Source organism: Nannobrachium achirus, assembly GCF_963921795.1.
Source record: "Nannobrachium achirus genome assembly, chromosome: 20".
Taxonomy (NCBI): Eukaryota; Metazoa; Chordata; class Actinopteri; order Myctophiformes; family Myctophidae; genus Nannobrachium; species Nannobrachium achirus.
The window spans coordinates 40,226,225-40,243,391 of record NC_137827.1 but is presented as its reverse complement, the minus strand read 5'-3'; the positions used below and the strand labels follow the sequence as shown (position 1 = coordinate 40,243,391).

Genomic DNA, 17,167 nt, shown 5'->3' with positions numbered 1-17,167 from the left:
TCAAGTTATCTCGCGGCACCCCAGTGTGCCCCGTTACCCACTTTGAAAACCCCTGTTCTAAAGCATTACAGCTCCGTGACTACGAGGACATCATCCCAGCGGTGGAGATCTACTCCCTGCTGGCCGTCTGCTCCTCGGCCAACCGGGCCTTCAGCACCTGCTCCCGGGCCTTCATCAAGCTGGAGTCCCTGGAGAGCCTGGAGGCCGAGCAGAGGCAGCCGTACGAGGACCTGGCCCTGGAGATCTTCACCAAGCACAGCCCCAAGGACAACAACCGCACGCTGGATCTGGAGAGCACGCCAGAGGGGTGAGCATGGAAGCAGCGTTGATTTTCTAGACTGAAACTATGATCGTAAAATGTTCGTCGACTACCTTTTGGTATAGATTGGTATAGAGACATGGGCCATTAACATAAAGTGTCAGTGCAGTCATTTGCCAGGATAGTCACATAAACATATTACACATTAAAGACCGGCTGACACGGCCAAAACGGCTAATTAAGGCTATCAAATTATCATCATTTTTTGATGATTTCATGTACCCCCATGTTAAATTACCCAATGAAATTAATTTATTCTAGTTACTGTACTGAAAGTAGTACTTTCTGTACAGTAACTGCATTACATTAATTTGATTGGGTAATATGGGGGTGAGGGGGCGGAGTTGAGCGCTGAGCATTATCTTGTGAAACTACCCTGTGCGAGGAGGAGAAAATGAGACTTCATAAACCGAATTTTAAAACAAGCAGTTCTAGGGGTAAAAATGTCATAGAATCTGCTATAGAATCCACCTTAACCGGGTTAGGGTTAGGGTTAGGGTTAGGTGTCAGAGATTAGTAACGAGGATCCAACGTTCTCCTCCTCCCCAGCTCTGAGCCCTTTTAGCAGCCATCTCCTGCTGTCTTCCCCTAGAACACCGGAGCACTGATGTCCGCGCCCGCGGCTCATACACTCTGTGTGTGTGTGTGTGTGTGTGTCAGAGACGTGTGCGCGCGCTCGCACACACACACACACACACACACACACACTAGCTCTCGAAAATAGCTGTCCGGTGCGGAGTATACATTCACTACTTACTGATACGGCCCCGCCTCCTTTTCAGACTGTTTGGAGAAAGACCACGTGACTAACCTCGCCTCACCAGGCTTTCCTGAGAGAAAGCCTGGTATTCGTTTACTAAACAGGTTGGTTGATCCGGTCTAGACCGGATGATATCTTACGTCATTTTGTATTCAAAACGGACTACACATTGGCCGGAACTACCGACCGGAATCAGTTTTATCCCAGTTAGCGCATGCGCAAAACCAGGTTAAAACTGATTTCCGGTCGGTAGTTCCGGCCAAATTGTAGTCCGTTTTGAATACAAAATGACGTGGGACGTCATCCGCTCCCGACCGGATCAAAAGCCCGAAATTGGAAGCGATCCCAGGCTACCACGTGACCTACTGTATTATAATGTTAAACTTCTGGGCGTGTCAGCCGGTCTTTAATAAATAAACTGAAAACATCTGAAATATCTTATTCTGCTCCTTGCTGGCAAATACTAAAATACAAGTCAAACTAAGCTTAGGAAATTAGTTATGTAGCCTTAACTCATTCGTAGTTTACGGCCGTAAAGCCCGTTAATTTCTCTATGTCTTTCACTGCCGGCTTCTCCTACCTGTTAACGTGGGCGCTCGTCCAGTTCCCATCGTGCGTGATCGGACACTGCTATGCATCGTGTGTTCGCGTATTCCATCAGCTTCTCAAATCCGTTGAAACTTTTTCAATTGATCAATAAGTTCTCCATCTGTAAGCCGCGGAGTTCAGACAGAAAGTTAACGGGCCAAAATAGAGGACGGACTTCCGCTTCCGGTTCAGGGACTCCAATGTTAAAGTTGTCCGCTCAATAATGTGTCCGTGTAGAAACCGATCACGGAGCATTAGTTCCGGCCTATTTTAGTTCGGTTCGATAAAAAAATGTTTTTTAATTATTTTTTATTACATTTACGGGTTCTACGGGCATGGCAGAGAAGGGGTACAAAGGGGTATTTTGATGGCAGAGTTTGAGTTAATTTGCTAGCTAAATGTACATTGGTTTAATTCGTTATTATATAATAATAATAATAGATTGCATTTTTATTTTGCGCTTTTCTAAGCAAGTTGTGAACTCAAAGCGCTTTACAATGGTCCATTCATTCATACATTGGGAAGTGAGGCAACACGTAAAGAGCAGGAATTGAAAAGTCTGTTCCAGCATGTTGCCAGACAACATCAGTACATGACTGAGGTACCTGAGTACAGTAACGGTACAACACAGAATACATTTGAGACCTAGTTTCAAAACACATGCAGAGAACAGATCAATATGTGATTGATTTGTGCTCACTTACACTGCTTTCTAGAGTGAATTAATATTAAAGGGCCACTTCACCTCTGGGACAACCCGATCTTATTTTATTGCCGTTTGGGACACGATCAACACAATCCTGAGTAATTTTTTGTGTTCAATCTGTTTTTTGAGATATTTTAGTATTTCAGTATGTACTAGTGATGCCTTTTGCATCATATGATGCAAAACGCATCACTGATGATGCAAAATGCATCACTAGTCATGCTGAAATACTAAAATATCTAAAAACACAGATTGAACACAAAAAATAACTCAGGATTGTGTTGATCGTGTCCCAAACAACAATAAAATAAGATCTGGTTGTCCCAGAGGTGAAGTGGCCCTTTAAGTAGAACAACTTGCACTAGAGCAGTGTTTGTCAAACTGGAGCCCAGTACATCCTGGGCTCTTTCCCTTGCCCCTGTCTGTGTGGGAAACATCTAGGGCGTCCGGTGCTGTTCCCCTCTCCCCTCTATGTTGGACCAAAAATCTCTTGCGATCAGGACTGAGACATACAATCCGGTCATTACCCAAAATGACTTGTGGACCTGTTGTATTGGGTTGCCTTTCTCCTCACGAACCTGAACATTAGCCGTACTTAAAAAACACGGCTCTCACCGCTCTGTCCCTGTCTTTGTGTGTACTGCCGCTGCCGGTGACCTATAGATCCAGCGTGGTTTTTAAGGTAACAACAGATGTCAAGGGTGTCAATTCCCTTATGCCTGGAGAATTGGAGAAAATCGACCTCTTCCCAATAAAATCATCAGCTTTATTAATGTTGCCCTTCAAATTGTAGAACTTCAAGGACTACAAACACTCTTTTATAAATGAATAAAGGCTACAAGTAATTTTTTGGAGTTCCCCAACTGCCTTGTGTCATCATGTCAGAATGTAACGTGAAGTGTGTTGATCTGATTCAGTCCTCTTTTTCTCGTCAGGGTGGATGGAAAGTTGCCCACATGCATTGTGACCGGCCGAATGATTCCAGAGTACCAGTTCTGGATGTGCACTGTGTGTAAACACTGTGCACTTGAGCAAGAGATCAGCAAATATAGGTTCTGCCCTCTGTGTCACACCCCTCTGACCTGAAGCCTAACATGGACTTTTTACACAAAGTGGAAAACTTTACGTACGCACGCGCACACGCACGCACGCACGCACGCACACACACACACACACACACACACACACACACACACACACACACACACACACACACACACACACACACACTTACTTTAATCAGATAAATTATTACTTTTAGGGGGAATTCATTTTGCCTTTAATAATGTTAAACTTTTCTTGTGCTTTGAGAAATATTCATTGAAATTTGATGATATAAAGAATTATTTTTCTCAGTATACTTTTATTACATTTTACACATGCATATTAACAGAGAAGCATAGTATTCACGGTATAGTGTACAGATACCCATACGCGTCCCGAATGCAACACTATACTACACAATTTGTAGATCTGCTATTTTCAGCATATGACAAATTACCAAAAATCACACAGTACAGTAAAGATCTGTCACTCACAAACTGTGTGTTTGTACTTGTAACAACTTGTATATATAAGTTTGTTCACTGAGTTTTATAATGCATTTTGATAAACGATGTTATATGTTGTTATGCATAATTATAAACATAACAGTTTTTGGCATTTTAGACCCAACCTTAATATAGTCTTACTGAACCTTTTAATGTCCTGTTTGGAGCCACAGGGCTATTAGACTATTAGCCTTGTTGTATTATTCATAGTTTTAAGCAGACATTTATCATTGCCGAGAAGCATTTCAAGCTGATATAATGTTTTATATTGGCTGCTATCATGCTGTACAGCCTCTATAGTATAGAAAAACATACACACATTAGAGGGATGACAAACACATCACTGTTGTTTATAAGTAGTTTTTTTCTAAAACAACTTTTAGACAGAAACTAATAATATTAAGGCCTCTCCATACTTCGACCGAAATGTTCGGTGAGTTGTGTTTTCCGACGTGCAAATTTCCGAACTCTCGTTCGGTCCAATGCTTTTCAGAAGTCCCGAGGGATATAATTTTATGGTAGAAAAGGACCTTTTGACCGAAAACGGCGGTTTCGGTCGAAGTATGGAGAGGCCTTTAGTCTACTGTTAAGTGGGGCTTGAACAAGTACATACACAGACACAGACGAGGAGACAGGATTATGGTGCAAGGCAGTGGTGAAAAGTAATGTCCATTTACTCACTTACTTAGTACACTTACTCAAGTACGTAAATGTACAATTTTGAGGCACTTGTACTTTACTTGAATATTGAAAAATGTAAATACTTTATACTTATACTCCACTACATCTCAGAGGCGAATACTGTACTTTTTACTCCACTACAATTATTTGAACATTTTAGTTACTTGACATAATGGTATATTGGTAGTCCAACATAGTATGCTACTACTAGTGTTAATATAACACTCAAATGTTATATTTATAGACTATATATATTATATATATTAACTGAGTGTACAAATGGAACCAAACGGACAGAGTTACAGACCTATTATGGTCATTCAGGGCTAGCTCTTTGTGTTTCTGGTAATATTGCCCACTCATTTTGTATGTCTGTGGCAAAAATAGAATTTTAACAAAAATGTCCACCAGAAATCCACAATCCATCATGGTGATGACCCCTACTGACCAGACAAGGGTCAGAATACATGAGTCATTTCATTTGGGGGGTTAAATCGTGTTTCAGTTTAGTTATTGTCCTTAAAAAGTTAAAGCTCTTTATTTTTCTCTTCAGCTCTTATAAAACATAGGTTAAATAGCCTACATTTTCAGGTAGATTGACAATTTCATCCAGTCACTTAGAAATACATGGGGGATAAATGTTAATCGTATAAAACAAAAGCCAACAAAAATAAACCTGTTCATCTGCCTAGTGCCTAGCCTAGTAAACGACCAACTTCCGTTCTCCAGGAGGATGGTTTCTGGATTAAGAGGGGCGGGTACGAGGCTACCTAGTGCCTACTATGAAGTAAATCACTGAACCATGCTCTGGCCTGTGGCCTCTAATGCAGTCTTTTTCTGCCATCTACAGTTAGAGTTTGGAATTACACATTATACAATACATAGTTCATAGATCTAAGGATATCGTCTCCGTCGGGTCTAAATCTCTAAAACTGTTATCTTTCATGATTTTAAAAAAATCTGAAGAAAAGGTTTTTATGCTTTTGTGCGACGGCTGTTGTAGGCCTATGATCAAGTAGCCAGCTAGGGCATTCATTTAAGAAGAAAGAAGAAAACAAAACACAAAGTTAAAATGGAGATGAGAGGTTTCTGCCCGACATCAACGATATTTAATAAAACAATTAGGCCTACTTCCAAATATCCTCCTGTTGATAACTTGGTTCTGGAGAGAAAGTACAGTGTAATCCTACACAGAACTGCTCGTAAAACTAGGCCAGTAAACAAATTGACAAGGGGAGAAGATCTTAAAAGAATAATGTGCGCACTTAGCTTACAGTATGTCCGGTCGGCAGTCATAAAATATTTACGCGAATGCATTTGGCACACACACCCCAACATGACATAACTGCATGCTCTGTGTGTTAGCCTATAACAGATTCAATTTGAGAAGACGTGCCACTCCATATTATCATTATTGAAGCGTGTTTTCTGTATGCGAAATGATATGCCCCCCAGCAGTGGTGGGAAAAGTAGTCTACTCAAATGTTTTACTTAAAGTAAAAGTATCAATAGGTACTGCAATATTGACTACTCTGTTAAGTAAAAATACGGAACTCAAACATTAGACCTACTTAAAGTACCGAAAGTAGAAAGTAGGCCTATTCGTTTTTGCAGAATGTCCTATTTGACAATTTGACTTCAAATGTATGCTATATAGGCTACCGGTAGACTATTAAAAAAAATAGCAGATAGCAGATCTACAATAAACTCACAACTTGCACCACAAAGCATTGAGAGCTTGTAGATAGGTTATTTTCAAATGGCTGAAATGTAGCCATGAGGGCTGAAGTGGTAATAATGTATTTAGCCTATTTTATAATGATAATCTACAAAGTAGTAGCCTAACTAAAGTTTTCTAATAATTGTAGTGGAATAAAAGTAGGTCTACAATATTTGACTCATGTCTCAGATGTTGTGGAGTAAAAGTAAAAGTAGCCTACTGAAAATTGGAAATAGCCTACTCCAGTAGAAATACTTCAAAATTCTACTTGAGTACAGTAGTTGTCTACTTAAGTAAATGTACTTATCAGGCTACTTTACACCGCTGTACGCTGGACTAAACGCCATGGAGTCAGACAGACTGACACTGTGCAGGCAGAGAGTGACATGTTGAGGCTGTCACACTGTCACACGCCCCGAGGCAGCCAGCGCTCCACACTCACAGCATCTGCTGCAGAGCAGCCAGCAGCAGCACGCAGGTAGGCAGCCTATAGATACGACTCGGAAGAGTCGGAAACACAATGAATTTCTATGGTTTTGTCCATTTGTTTAGTGTTGTGTTATAGCCCATATCCTACAGTATATGCTCTGAGAATTGCAATTATGCAGCATGCATGCTTGGACATTATTTGCATTGTGCAAATTAAATCTGAATAACTTTTTCCACAAATGATTTCTGTGCTGTGCCTGTGTAAACCCTATACTTGCAAATGTTTGATTGCTAAAGGCATTACAAACTAGCTATTCATATAGGCCTGATTTCTCAGGTTCTTTTACTTTATTTGAATGTTAACATTTTGTTACTTCTATTCCAGGATAGTTAGGTTATTGTACATTTACTCCAACATTAGGCCTATTTGACATCTTTAGCTACATTGCAGATTTAGAGTATTAAAACAAAACATATATTAACAGATGAATGATTATTATAGGTTAATGACCCCAGCAGCACATATACTAAGTAGACTACTTTAGGCTATAATTAGCTCGCCTATTTCAGCAACACCAGCTGCAACATTAAAGTGATGCACACACAGTAATGCAGAGTAGGTCTACTGTAGGCCTATTTCCATATCATGGTATTGCTACTTTTATATGAAACAAATCTGAGTGTAAAAGGAACTCTGACCTGTATGTTCTTGACATTATTGCTGTTGTAAGTAAGTGTAATAAGTGTTAGTGTGATTTCCTAGCCTATTATGTGGCATATCTATGATGATGCAACCCTCACTCCCCAAAACCTCCAATGACAATATGATATTTCTATAGCCTGGAAACCAGACAAATCTGCCATTGCATAATAATAATAATAATTCCCTCTGCAGATTTGGTCTGGCACCACTCAGTTGTGATTTCACTCCCTCCAAAGTTGTGAGGAGAGATGTTTCTCTGTTAACATTGTACCTGTTACTGTACTTAAGTATTTTGGGGCCTACATTGTATGGTTCCACAGATAACCTGTTTTCACTCTTCTACAGGACTGCTATGATATTTGTTGATCAATCAATGGTAGTGACATTTTGTACTTTCATTCTTGTCTACAGTACAACCATTGGAACCTTTCATCAAAGCATCCAACCAAAGGCCCATCAGAGTTTGGGTGCTGACATAAGTCAGACCTGGCCCCAAACCACTGCTCCATCATGGTGTATGGAGAGATTCTTCACAGGCACGGGCGGGACGACTGCTCCATGAACCTCAACGTCGGAGGCTTCAAGCAGCGAGTGGAACACGACGTTCTCAAGCGCTTTCCGCAGACACGTCTCGGACGCCTGCTCTGCTGTAGCTCCAGAGAGGCGATCCTGGAGCTCTGCGACGACTTCATCTCTTCCGAGATGGAGTACTACTTTGACCGCAACCCCAGTTTCTTCTGTTACGTTCTGAACTTCTATCTCACTGGGAAAATGCACCTGATGGACGGGTTATGTGTCGTCTCCTTTAGTCAAGAGATTGAGTATTGGGGCATCATGGAACGGCACCTGGACTCGTGCTGCAGTGAAATATTTCAAGAACTGACGTTTGCGTACTCTGAGGAATGTGAACGACTCCAGGGCTCCTACTCTTCTATTGAGGAAAAGTCTGAGTCGGAGAATGAGTTGGAGATGTTTGAGGGCTCCTGGTGTGCAGGTGTTCGTAAGAATATATGGCTCAGGTTGGAGAACCCAGGTTACTCCCGTCCTGCTAAGATGATGGCCATAGCCTCCATGACTGTGGTTGTTGTCTCCATTTTGGCCATGTGCATCCATAGCCTGCCCGAATTCAATCAAGTGGATATCAATGACATCGATATTGAGAACCCAGGGCTAGAATTAGTTGAAATAATCTGCGTTGTCTTTTTCTCTGTGGAGTATGTCGTTCGTTTGGCCGTGGCACCTTCGGCCAAGAAATTCCTATGCAACCCCCTCAACATCATCGACTTTATCTCCGTCATGCCTTTCTTTATCACTCTGGCAGTGGATTTAATGGAGGAAGAGGAGACCGGAGATCTGGAGAATGTTGGCAAAGTGGTGCAGATCTTGCGGTTGATGCGCATGTTCCGCATCTTAAAACTGGCCCGCCATTCATCCGGGCTTCAGTCCCTTGGAGCCACGTTCAGAGACAGCTATCGGGAGGTGGGGCTGCTATTACTTTTCCTGTCCGTGGGCACTTCCATCTTTGCCGTTCTCATCTACTTTGTGGAGAACGAGTCGTTGGATTCCGAGTTCCAGAACATTCCCATTGGCTGGTGGTGGGCCACCATTAGCATGACGACAGTGGGCTATGGGGACATGTGCCCTGTAACACCAGTTGGGAAGGTGGTAGCAACCGTGTGCATCCTCAGCGGGATGCTTGTGGTGGCTCTGCCCATTACTCTCATCTTCAACAAGTTCGCCAAGTTCTACCAGAAACAAAAATAAGTAAGTACGGACGGACACATCCAAAATTAGATGTTTCTCTGTGGGACAAATCAGGGTCTGCCATGTCTGAACATCAGGGATCTGGAGCAACTAAGCAACTGAACAGGCAGCTGTGAACTTTGCATGAATGTTTCCCTACACAGTGTTGCCAGGAATGAGCTATTTACAACAGCTTCATATAATGTGCACGTTGAAATGGCAAGTGGTCAAATGGTGACTTGAGTAAATATAAGGGATTTGGAAAGATGAAGATGCTTAGTTAGCAATAACATTAGTACTTTTGTGGCTTAAAGCAAAATTACACTTTGGTAGAGGTTTGGGTTGCCTTGACTTCAGTAGTTGCTCGGTTGATTAAAAAAAATCACAATCCATTGCACAGTGAAACAAGTTTCAAAGTCACTTCAAAGCTGTGTTTTGTAAGGTTACATATTGTCTGAATTTGCATTCATTTATGTGCTAAAATTGTGACTTTGAGAACTGTTACTATGCAATGTACTGTAAGTCAGAGAAGAGCCCATGATGTACAGTAACTCCAATGACTTTACATCATGGTAAGGTCAGTACACAACCCAATCCTCTACACAAGTGTCATGTTGCTTTGACACACCACTTGACTTCACAGAGAGATTCCCTATGAAATATGATAGGCTACATTGTTTACAGAATATTCATCTGTTGGAGCACAGCACTTTCCCCTAAATTCCACATTGCCCACGATACAGGCAAGACAATGTCATTGTCTATTCATAGCTTTGGCCATAATGATATCCTACACCATTAAGACGCCCTAAGGTCATGCACATGGGCGTGTGCAGACTATAGGATATACAGTAGCCCCATATATGGAGATATAGCCACATATATGGAGATCCCTGATGTCATCAATATCATTCAGCAGAAGGATATAGCCCCATATATGGAGATCCCCAGTTGTTTCCATGTATGGCTATCCAGGGTTTGATGAGGTCAGTGTAGTGATCTTCATATATGGAGATCCAGGAGATGATGTGTCATCTCCACATATGTCAGCTCCACATATGGAGAGAGAGCGAGAGAGAGAGAGAAAGAGAGAGAGAGAGAGAGAGAGAGAGAGAGAGAGAGAGAGAGAGAGAGAGAGAGAGAGAGAGAGAGAGAGAGAGAGAGAGTCACCAGGCTCAGCAGAAGGATATAGGATATAGCCCCACATTCTACAGACTTATCTGGGTCTGACCTCATGGACTCCATATTTGGACCAGGACGCTCCATATATGGAGCCGGCAAAGACATTTAGTGCTGGCATCAATTTAATGTAGAACTCCATATACTGTATAGCTGACATATCGTGACATCAGTGTGATGACACAAGCACACAGTCAAGCACTATATAGAGGGTGGCCATTACCCCTTGAGCTCAGATGTAAGAGTTGTAATTTTGCACACACACTTCAAGGATGAACCTCCACCCCATATTTTTCTAATCAGCCTAATGCTGGTGCTATAACAGGTTGCTTCACATTTTAGCATATAAGACTGAAACCGTAAGTTGTACAATCAAATTAGTTTTCCCCTGGATTCCTTGACACAAGCCTGATACAGGCCATTTCCAAATGACAAGATTTTCTGCTATTTTGCATGTAGAAGGGCCTTTATAGAGCACACCTCCAACATTGTTTTCACTGTTCACGCTACAAACGTGAACAATTCCACCGGCTTTCGGGCAAATTCCATTGGGGAAATCTTGCTCTTTCGAACGACCATCATTTCGACAACGGAGTGTCGGGAGGGTTAGCTACTCAGGGTTAGGTAAGGGTTAGGTTTGGGTGTCGAAAAGATGCTACATAGAAACAGCGAAACGCTCCCAATTCCATTTACCCTAACTCGTGTCCTGATGGTTGCACCCTAGCTCTGGTCCAGAGCGTCAGCTGCACTGACGCTCTGACAGACCCGTCGCTAAATGACTAGACCGGGATTTCTCAGCCCCTACGAGCGCTCAACTTGAGTCAAAATAAACTAAACTACTTCACTACTCACCAAATCAAAGGTAGTTTTGTGTTGTTGAAAGTCTATTCTCTGCGGTGGGAAACCTCTCAGCACCCCACCCACTCTGTAAAATACATTATTTTTGTCATGAAATAAAACGCATCCAACTCGACCGCCGCTTATTTCCGGGTTGTGAACCGTTGTGTCTGCGGTGGCTGCTGGGTGGCTCGATGTGGGTGCGTTTTATTTCATGACCAGAGCTAGCTGCACCCCACGACTGACAGACCTTTATTTCATGGACCAGAGCTAGCTGCACCCCACGACTGACAGACCTGCCTAGGCAACCAGGCCTGGCGGAGATCTGCGCTCTGAGCACTTTTCTAGTTGCTTGTGCTGTTGAGGCTTATCATGGTTGGCAGTGAATAATGTATATGGTGCAAGTTTAAATATACATGATGTGTCTGTATAGGTTGTACAGTAGGTCTTATATACACCACAGCCAGTGAATAAAGTTGTACTGTACTGCAAGTGAAAATTATTCTGCCATTTATCTATTTTTAAAGACATGTGCTATTTGAAGTCACCATAGATAGCTTAATAAATGTCATAGCTCATAGCTCCAACATTTTTGAAAACTCCCTTGCTGAAGTGACATCATTATTATGTAATAGTTTCCTATTACCTTTTTTTGGTTTGTTTTGCAGATGGGTTCCCAGATTGCCTGTTATGTACTCCTCACATGCTATCAATCTGCATGTCTTGTTATCACATCTATTTGTTGGTCTCTCCAAAGGTCTTCTGCCATTAGTAATGTATGCCACGCAGTGATGTACCTGGATAAGCAAAGTTTACCGTAAATAAAAATATGTTTTTAAAGATCCTCATGGACTGCTTGTTGGGTCACACAAGCTGATGTCACGACCTGTAAGCATTGAAAGATGCAGCAAACAATTGTTATTGCATAATTACATTCATTTTAGATGATTAACATTCCAAAGGTTGGTAAACCTATAACAACAAAACAGCCTGAATTTGACATTATCTGCAAACATACCTCAGAGCTTCAATAACTCTCTCTCCTGCTTGCTAACATACTGTGCCACACAATCGCTTTGATGCAGTCGCTGTCTGCTATCTCTTCCTCAGATAAGAATGTGCAGACCAGCGAGAAAAGGTCACCCGGGCTGTCCTCCAACAAATATATATATAGCTCAGATAAAAGTGTTTTCTAAAAGTCAGCACGATTATCTCCATCCAATTGATTTTACATCAACTGGACGCTTTATATAGCCTATCTATAACAGAGCGACATCTAAGGGAAAGGGAACAGAGGCAATTTTTGGTCACAAATGAATGTTGCTTACTGTCGATGTAAAAGTGTTTGAAATTAAATGAATCTGAAAGTTTTCACTATCAGGGAAATAGCCCATATCCTGAGACTTAAGCTCACCAGGCCCCCTGTTCAGGGGTCAGATATCCCTCATGTCGTCACACTTTTCAGTGCTTCCTGCTAGTTGAGGATCACACAATATAGCACAAGTGGATTTAGTTCTCCCCTTTTGTCTTCATTAAAAAGACAAAGCCACCATATCCATGGTCATCTCCAAATTATTGGACGTCTACTGTCGGTGTTCCTATCCTTCACCTTGCTATAGTATAGAGGATATATTCTGCCCATAATTGTGGGTGGGCTCTGATCTCCAAAGCAATCAGAAAACTGAATCTGATTATAGTTTAGACTCAAGGATAAAGTGCATCCAGTCTGAGAACTGCTGACGGTCACCTTGAAAATCAGACTGATCACAGTATTGTATGAAGAACAATTAAGAGGCAGAAATTCTCCATGTGTTCGGGGATTGTATGCACTTCCCCTGGTTGGGTTAGTTAGCTTCATGGGTTGGTGTCACAGTTGTGTTGCTAAGCCAGTATAAGTTGTTTATGTCTGAGTCAGAGTAGCATGCCTATATATTGGTGTATTGGGTTTGTTTATGTCTTAGTCATAGTGACGTGGCCGTGGTCCTGCCTATATTATGGGCATATCGGGTTGTTTATGCTAAGAGATTAGATTTGCCAGGGAACCAAAATGGTGAAAATTGCAGATCTACAAGCGCACAACGCTTCACTTTGCGCCGTGTCACATGGTTATGTCAGAGTGACATGGCCGTGGTCCACCTGCTGGCCGTCCCCCCTCCCGTTGGCCAATTTTAACATACAGTACGATAGGAAGAGGTCCATCTCAACAGGTTATCTTGACTTGCTGACAGGTCTTCCTGCTCTATACATGCTGCTGACAGAGCCTGTAACACCTGTGTAAATTTCATTTCAACACCTGAGGTGTTGAGGCAGAAATGCCTTCCATCCTGTGGGATGAAGGATGCTTCCCTTCAAAAACATCAGTTGCTGATGCTCTGTCTGTCTACCATAGATATCACTTAGGTCTTAGGCAATGAGAGCGCAATTTTTTTCCGTCACCAAAAGTTAGCTGAAAGAGGGAGGGGGTGACGTCCTAACCTAGGGAAGTGGCAATTAGTCAATATTACTGTAGCATTGTATTTGTAATCCTTTTAACCACTTTAACCATATTTTCTTCTGGGGGGTTATGGCACAAATGATTTTCAGGTGGGGGTCAGTACATATCAGTTTGGAGGACAAATGTTTGAGAACTACTGTTGTCCTATCCTATGAGATGTAGCCTAGTACTAATAGTGATTTGCCAGACAACTTGCTATGAGATTGAGTTTGAGTTAGCCCTTGTTCAAAAAGAAATTACAAGATAATTGTACTACATATTTTAGTCCATACAATGCTGGATCTATATGACCGTTGTTGCAAGCGGAGCAAAACTATTTGATACTATTATATTACAATACCTCCTTTGACAAGCCTCCTGACTCTCGATATCTGAGCAGGATATTTCTTATAAAGTGATCAGATTTACAATGATCCCAGTGTCAAATGTCTTGAAAAATGCACATGCTTGCATTTCAGGCATCGATCTCTGAGGCACCATAGCTGATGAAATTATACACTAGTGCAGCGCACATTAAATGGATGATCTATAAATATGCGTCGATAATTGTGGGCTCGCTGTAAGCGAGCACACGTATGTTATCTTCATTATTTATCTATCAAGTTCTCCTCAAAATGACGTAAGATCTATCAGTCAAGTTCTCCTCAAAATGACATAAGACATCTATCAGTCAAGTTCTCCTCGAAATTACTCAAGACACTGCCTTTGTACCGACAGTACAAAGGCAGGGCCCTTAGCCAATGAGGTGCAGCCAAAGGGTAGATCTTAGTGCCCATACATGGTGTTATATGCGAGCCCACACTGTTTCGTAGGAACAGTATTTCTAGTTGGAATCAGATGTTTTTTGGCCTACCAAAGGTGAATGCGCGTCACCTTACAATAAGGTATAAAAGACAAAACTATAACGGCATGACTTCCTTTCAGACATCTTGTGGGTTAGGGTTAGTGTGATATAATTGACACTGATATCATATTGACTTAAACATATTTCTCAGCGTTGGGTCCGTGGACCATGTAGATTGGGTTTTCAGTATAGTTCAGTTCATTTTAGGGACCCCCATATTGATATGCACTAGGCCATGGACCCCTCCAGCACCCCTGGTTGTCCCCGGACCTGATGCTGAGAACCATTGATGTATATCTATCATATATCTATGACATATCTATGACATATCTCTGACGTATCCATGACTCAAATGTGGGCAAGCTTTCAGGCCGATCTGACCCTTTCGACTTCCATAATAAAATGAAAGTCACAGGTGGAGTCTAAGTCAGTGGCCAGAGGCAGGACGTGTCACCTTGGAACACAACAATGTCATTTCACTAATGGCCCTTGAGAAACAACGATACAGAACAGAAAACGAGGGAACCGATCACCACAAAATTTACACTGAGCTTGAACCTTTAATATTCTCGATTTGGATATATTGTGGATCACTGTCAGCCTTACACGTAACTGCTAAAGAAATGAGGCTTAACATACGTAAGGTGTCACAGATACAAAACCCTAGCCTGGCAGCTCACCCGTCCTGGGCCAAGCGGAGACATTCAGAGGTAGAAGAGGACGGCCTTAGTAGTGGTGGCCTCGGCTTATTGTCCTCCATCAAGAGGGTGATCAGGGGGAATACTGTCACGGTGCAACTGGAGAGCCCTGCAAAGAGGACACGCCTCAACTCTGACGTGGGCAACCTGATCATCACCTCTACACCCCGGAGCACAGAGGTTAACAGGATGGGCAACGTCAACGGGCAGGAAGCAAAACATGACAGGGGTAACGGAGAGGCTGCTGAGGTGCCCACTAGCCCTCCCAGAACTACCCTCCTGAGAATGCACAAGACCTCTCAGCAGCCAAGCCCTAGCCTGGAAGCCCGCCCGTCCCGGGCCAAGCGGAAGCATTCAGAAGTAGAAGAGGACAGCCCTATTCGTGGTGGCCTCATCGGATTATGGTCCACCATCAAGAAGGCCATCAGCGGAAATGCTGTCATCAGCGGAAATGCTGTCAAGGTGCAACAGGAGAACCCAGCCAGGAGTACCTGCCTCCATGCTGACGCCGATGACGACTTGATCACCTCAGCGCCCTGTAGCAGCGGGGTTCGCATGAGGGGCTCCGTCAGTGGACAGGAAACAAACCATGACACGAGTAAGAACACGACGAACGCACACCGGGAGGAGGCAAAGGCTGCCGGGGTTCCCGTCGGCCCTCCCAGGAAGACCCCTCTGAGGACCATCTTCTCCCCCGTCTGCAACTTTTCCTCACCAGTTAAAAAGATCTATTCTGGCTCAGATTCCCTAGACACCACCACCATCACCACCACCGCCTCCACCACCACCTCTAGCATGCCCCAGTTTCCACTGCTGCGAGCTCACCACATCCCCGAGGCGCCCCCTGAGGCAGAGGACAGTCCCAGTCCTGAGGTGGCCTATGTGGATGCTCCTCCAAACCAAGTGCCATCAGAGGCCACCTATGAGGAGGACTGGGATGTCTTTGACCCATATTTTTTCATCAAGCACATCCCTCCACTAACAGAGGAGCAGCTTACTCGGAAGTCAGCCTTGCCACCCAAGACACGTAGCACGCCTGCGTTCTCTCTGGTCCTAGACCTGGACGAGACATTGGTGCACTGCAGTTTAAATGAGCTGGAGGACGCAGCACTTACATTCCCCGTCCTTTTTCAGGATGTCATTTATCAGGTTTATGTGCGCTTGAGGCCGTTCTTCAGAGAGTTCCTGGAGCGTATGTCTCAGATCTACGAGATCATCCTCTTTACAGCCTCAAAAAGGGTGTATGCAGACAAACTCCTCAACATCCTAGACCCTAAGAAAAAGCTTGTAAAACACAGGTTATTCCGTGAGCATTGTGTCTGCGTCCAAGGAAATTACATCAAGGACCTTAACATCTTAGGGAGAGACCTCTCCAAGACCGTCATCATTGATAATTCACCACAAGCCTTCGCATATCAGCTTTCCAATGGGATCCCAATAAAGAGCTGGTTCATGGACAAGAACGACAATGAACTTCTGAAGCTGGTTCCTTTCTTGGAGAAGTTGGTTGAGATGAATGAGGATGTACGTCCACACGTTCAAGGGCAATTCCGTCTGCAGGACCTGTTGCCCCCTGATTGAGCACTGACTTGTAAAAGACTGAGAACAATGAACATTTGAGGAAAAACACAACTTGGACTATAAACTATAATACCGAATTGTCACTTGGCACCGCACACCTCTGGGTTATATGAGATGCGTACATTTGCCAAGTCCAAGTTTGAGACAGTCGGATGCTTTCCGAGTTACACCGGGGACAAATCAGACGCGCGCACGCAGGCCTGCACACACGCACGCACACAGACACAGAGCACACAGATTCCGTAAATCATAGTATATAGATAGATAGATAACACTAACATCACTGTTTTTTACTTTACATTTTTTCTTTGATTTTTTTTTCAATCCCACCTTGC

At 43.0% G+C, this 17,167-nt stretch overlaps 3 protein-coding genes across 4 annotated transcripts in view; all 3 read left to right on the top strand.

The window, feature by feature from the left end:
- wdr35 (WD repeat domain 35) overlaps window positions 1-3,804 on the top strand; it is a 30,634-nt gene extending 26,830 nt beyond the window's left edge. For both annotated transcript variants that reach the window (XM_080750326.1, XM_080750325.1), the window contains exons 26-27: window positions 64-307; window positions 3,309-3,804. In XM_080750326.1, the coding sequence (XP_080606452.1) occupies window positions 64-307; window positions 3,309-3,459 (395 nt within the window). In that variant the 3' untranslated portion in view covers window positions 3,460-3,804. The remainder of the gene's footprint in view (window positions 1-63; window positions 308-3,308) is intronic.
- Window positions 3,805-7,966: 4,162 nt separating this feature from the next.
- Window positions 7,967-9,220, top strand: LOC308305579 (delayed-rectifier potassium channel regulatory subunit KCNS3-like; the record flags this gene model as incomplete). Its single annotated transcript, XM_080750392.1, has 1 exon — window positions 7,967-9,220. The coding sequence occupies one exon, from the start codon at window positions 7,967-7,969 to the stop codon at window positions 9,218-9,220; it is 1,254 nt and encodes a 417-aa protein (XP_080606518.1).
- A 5,956-nt stretch (window positions 9,221-15,176) lies between these two features.
- On the top strand, window positions 15,177-16,832 carry LOC308306146 (CTD small phosphatase-like protein 2; the record flags this gene model as incomplete). Its single annotated transcript, XM_080751045.1, has 1 exon — window positions 15,177-16,832. The coding sequence occupies one exon, from the start codon at window positions 15,177-15,179 to the stop codon at window positions 16,830-16,832; it is 1,656 nt and encodes a 551-aa protein (XP_080607171.1).
- Window positions 16,833-17,167: the final 335 nt, after the last annotated feature.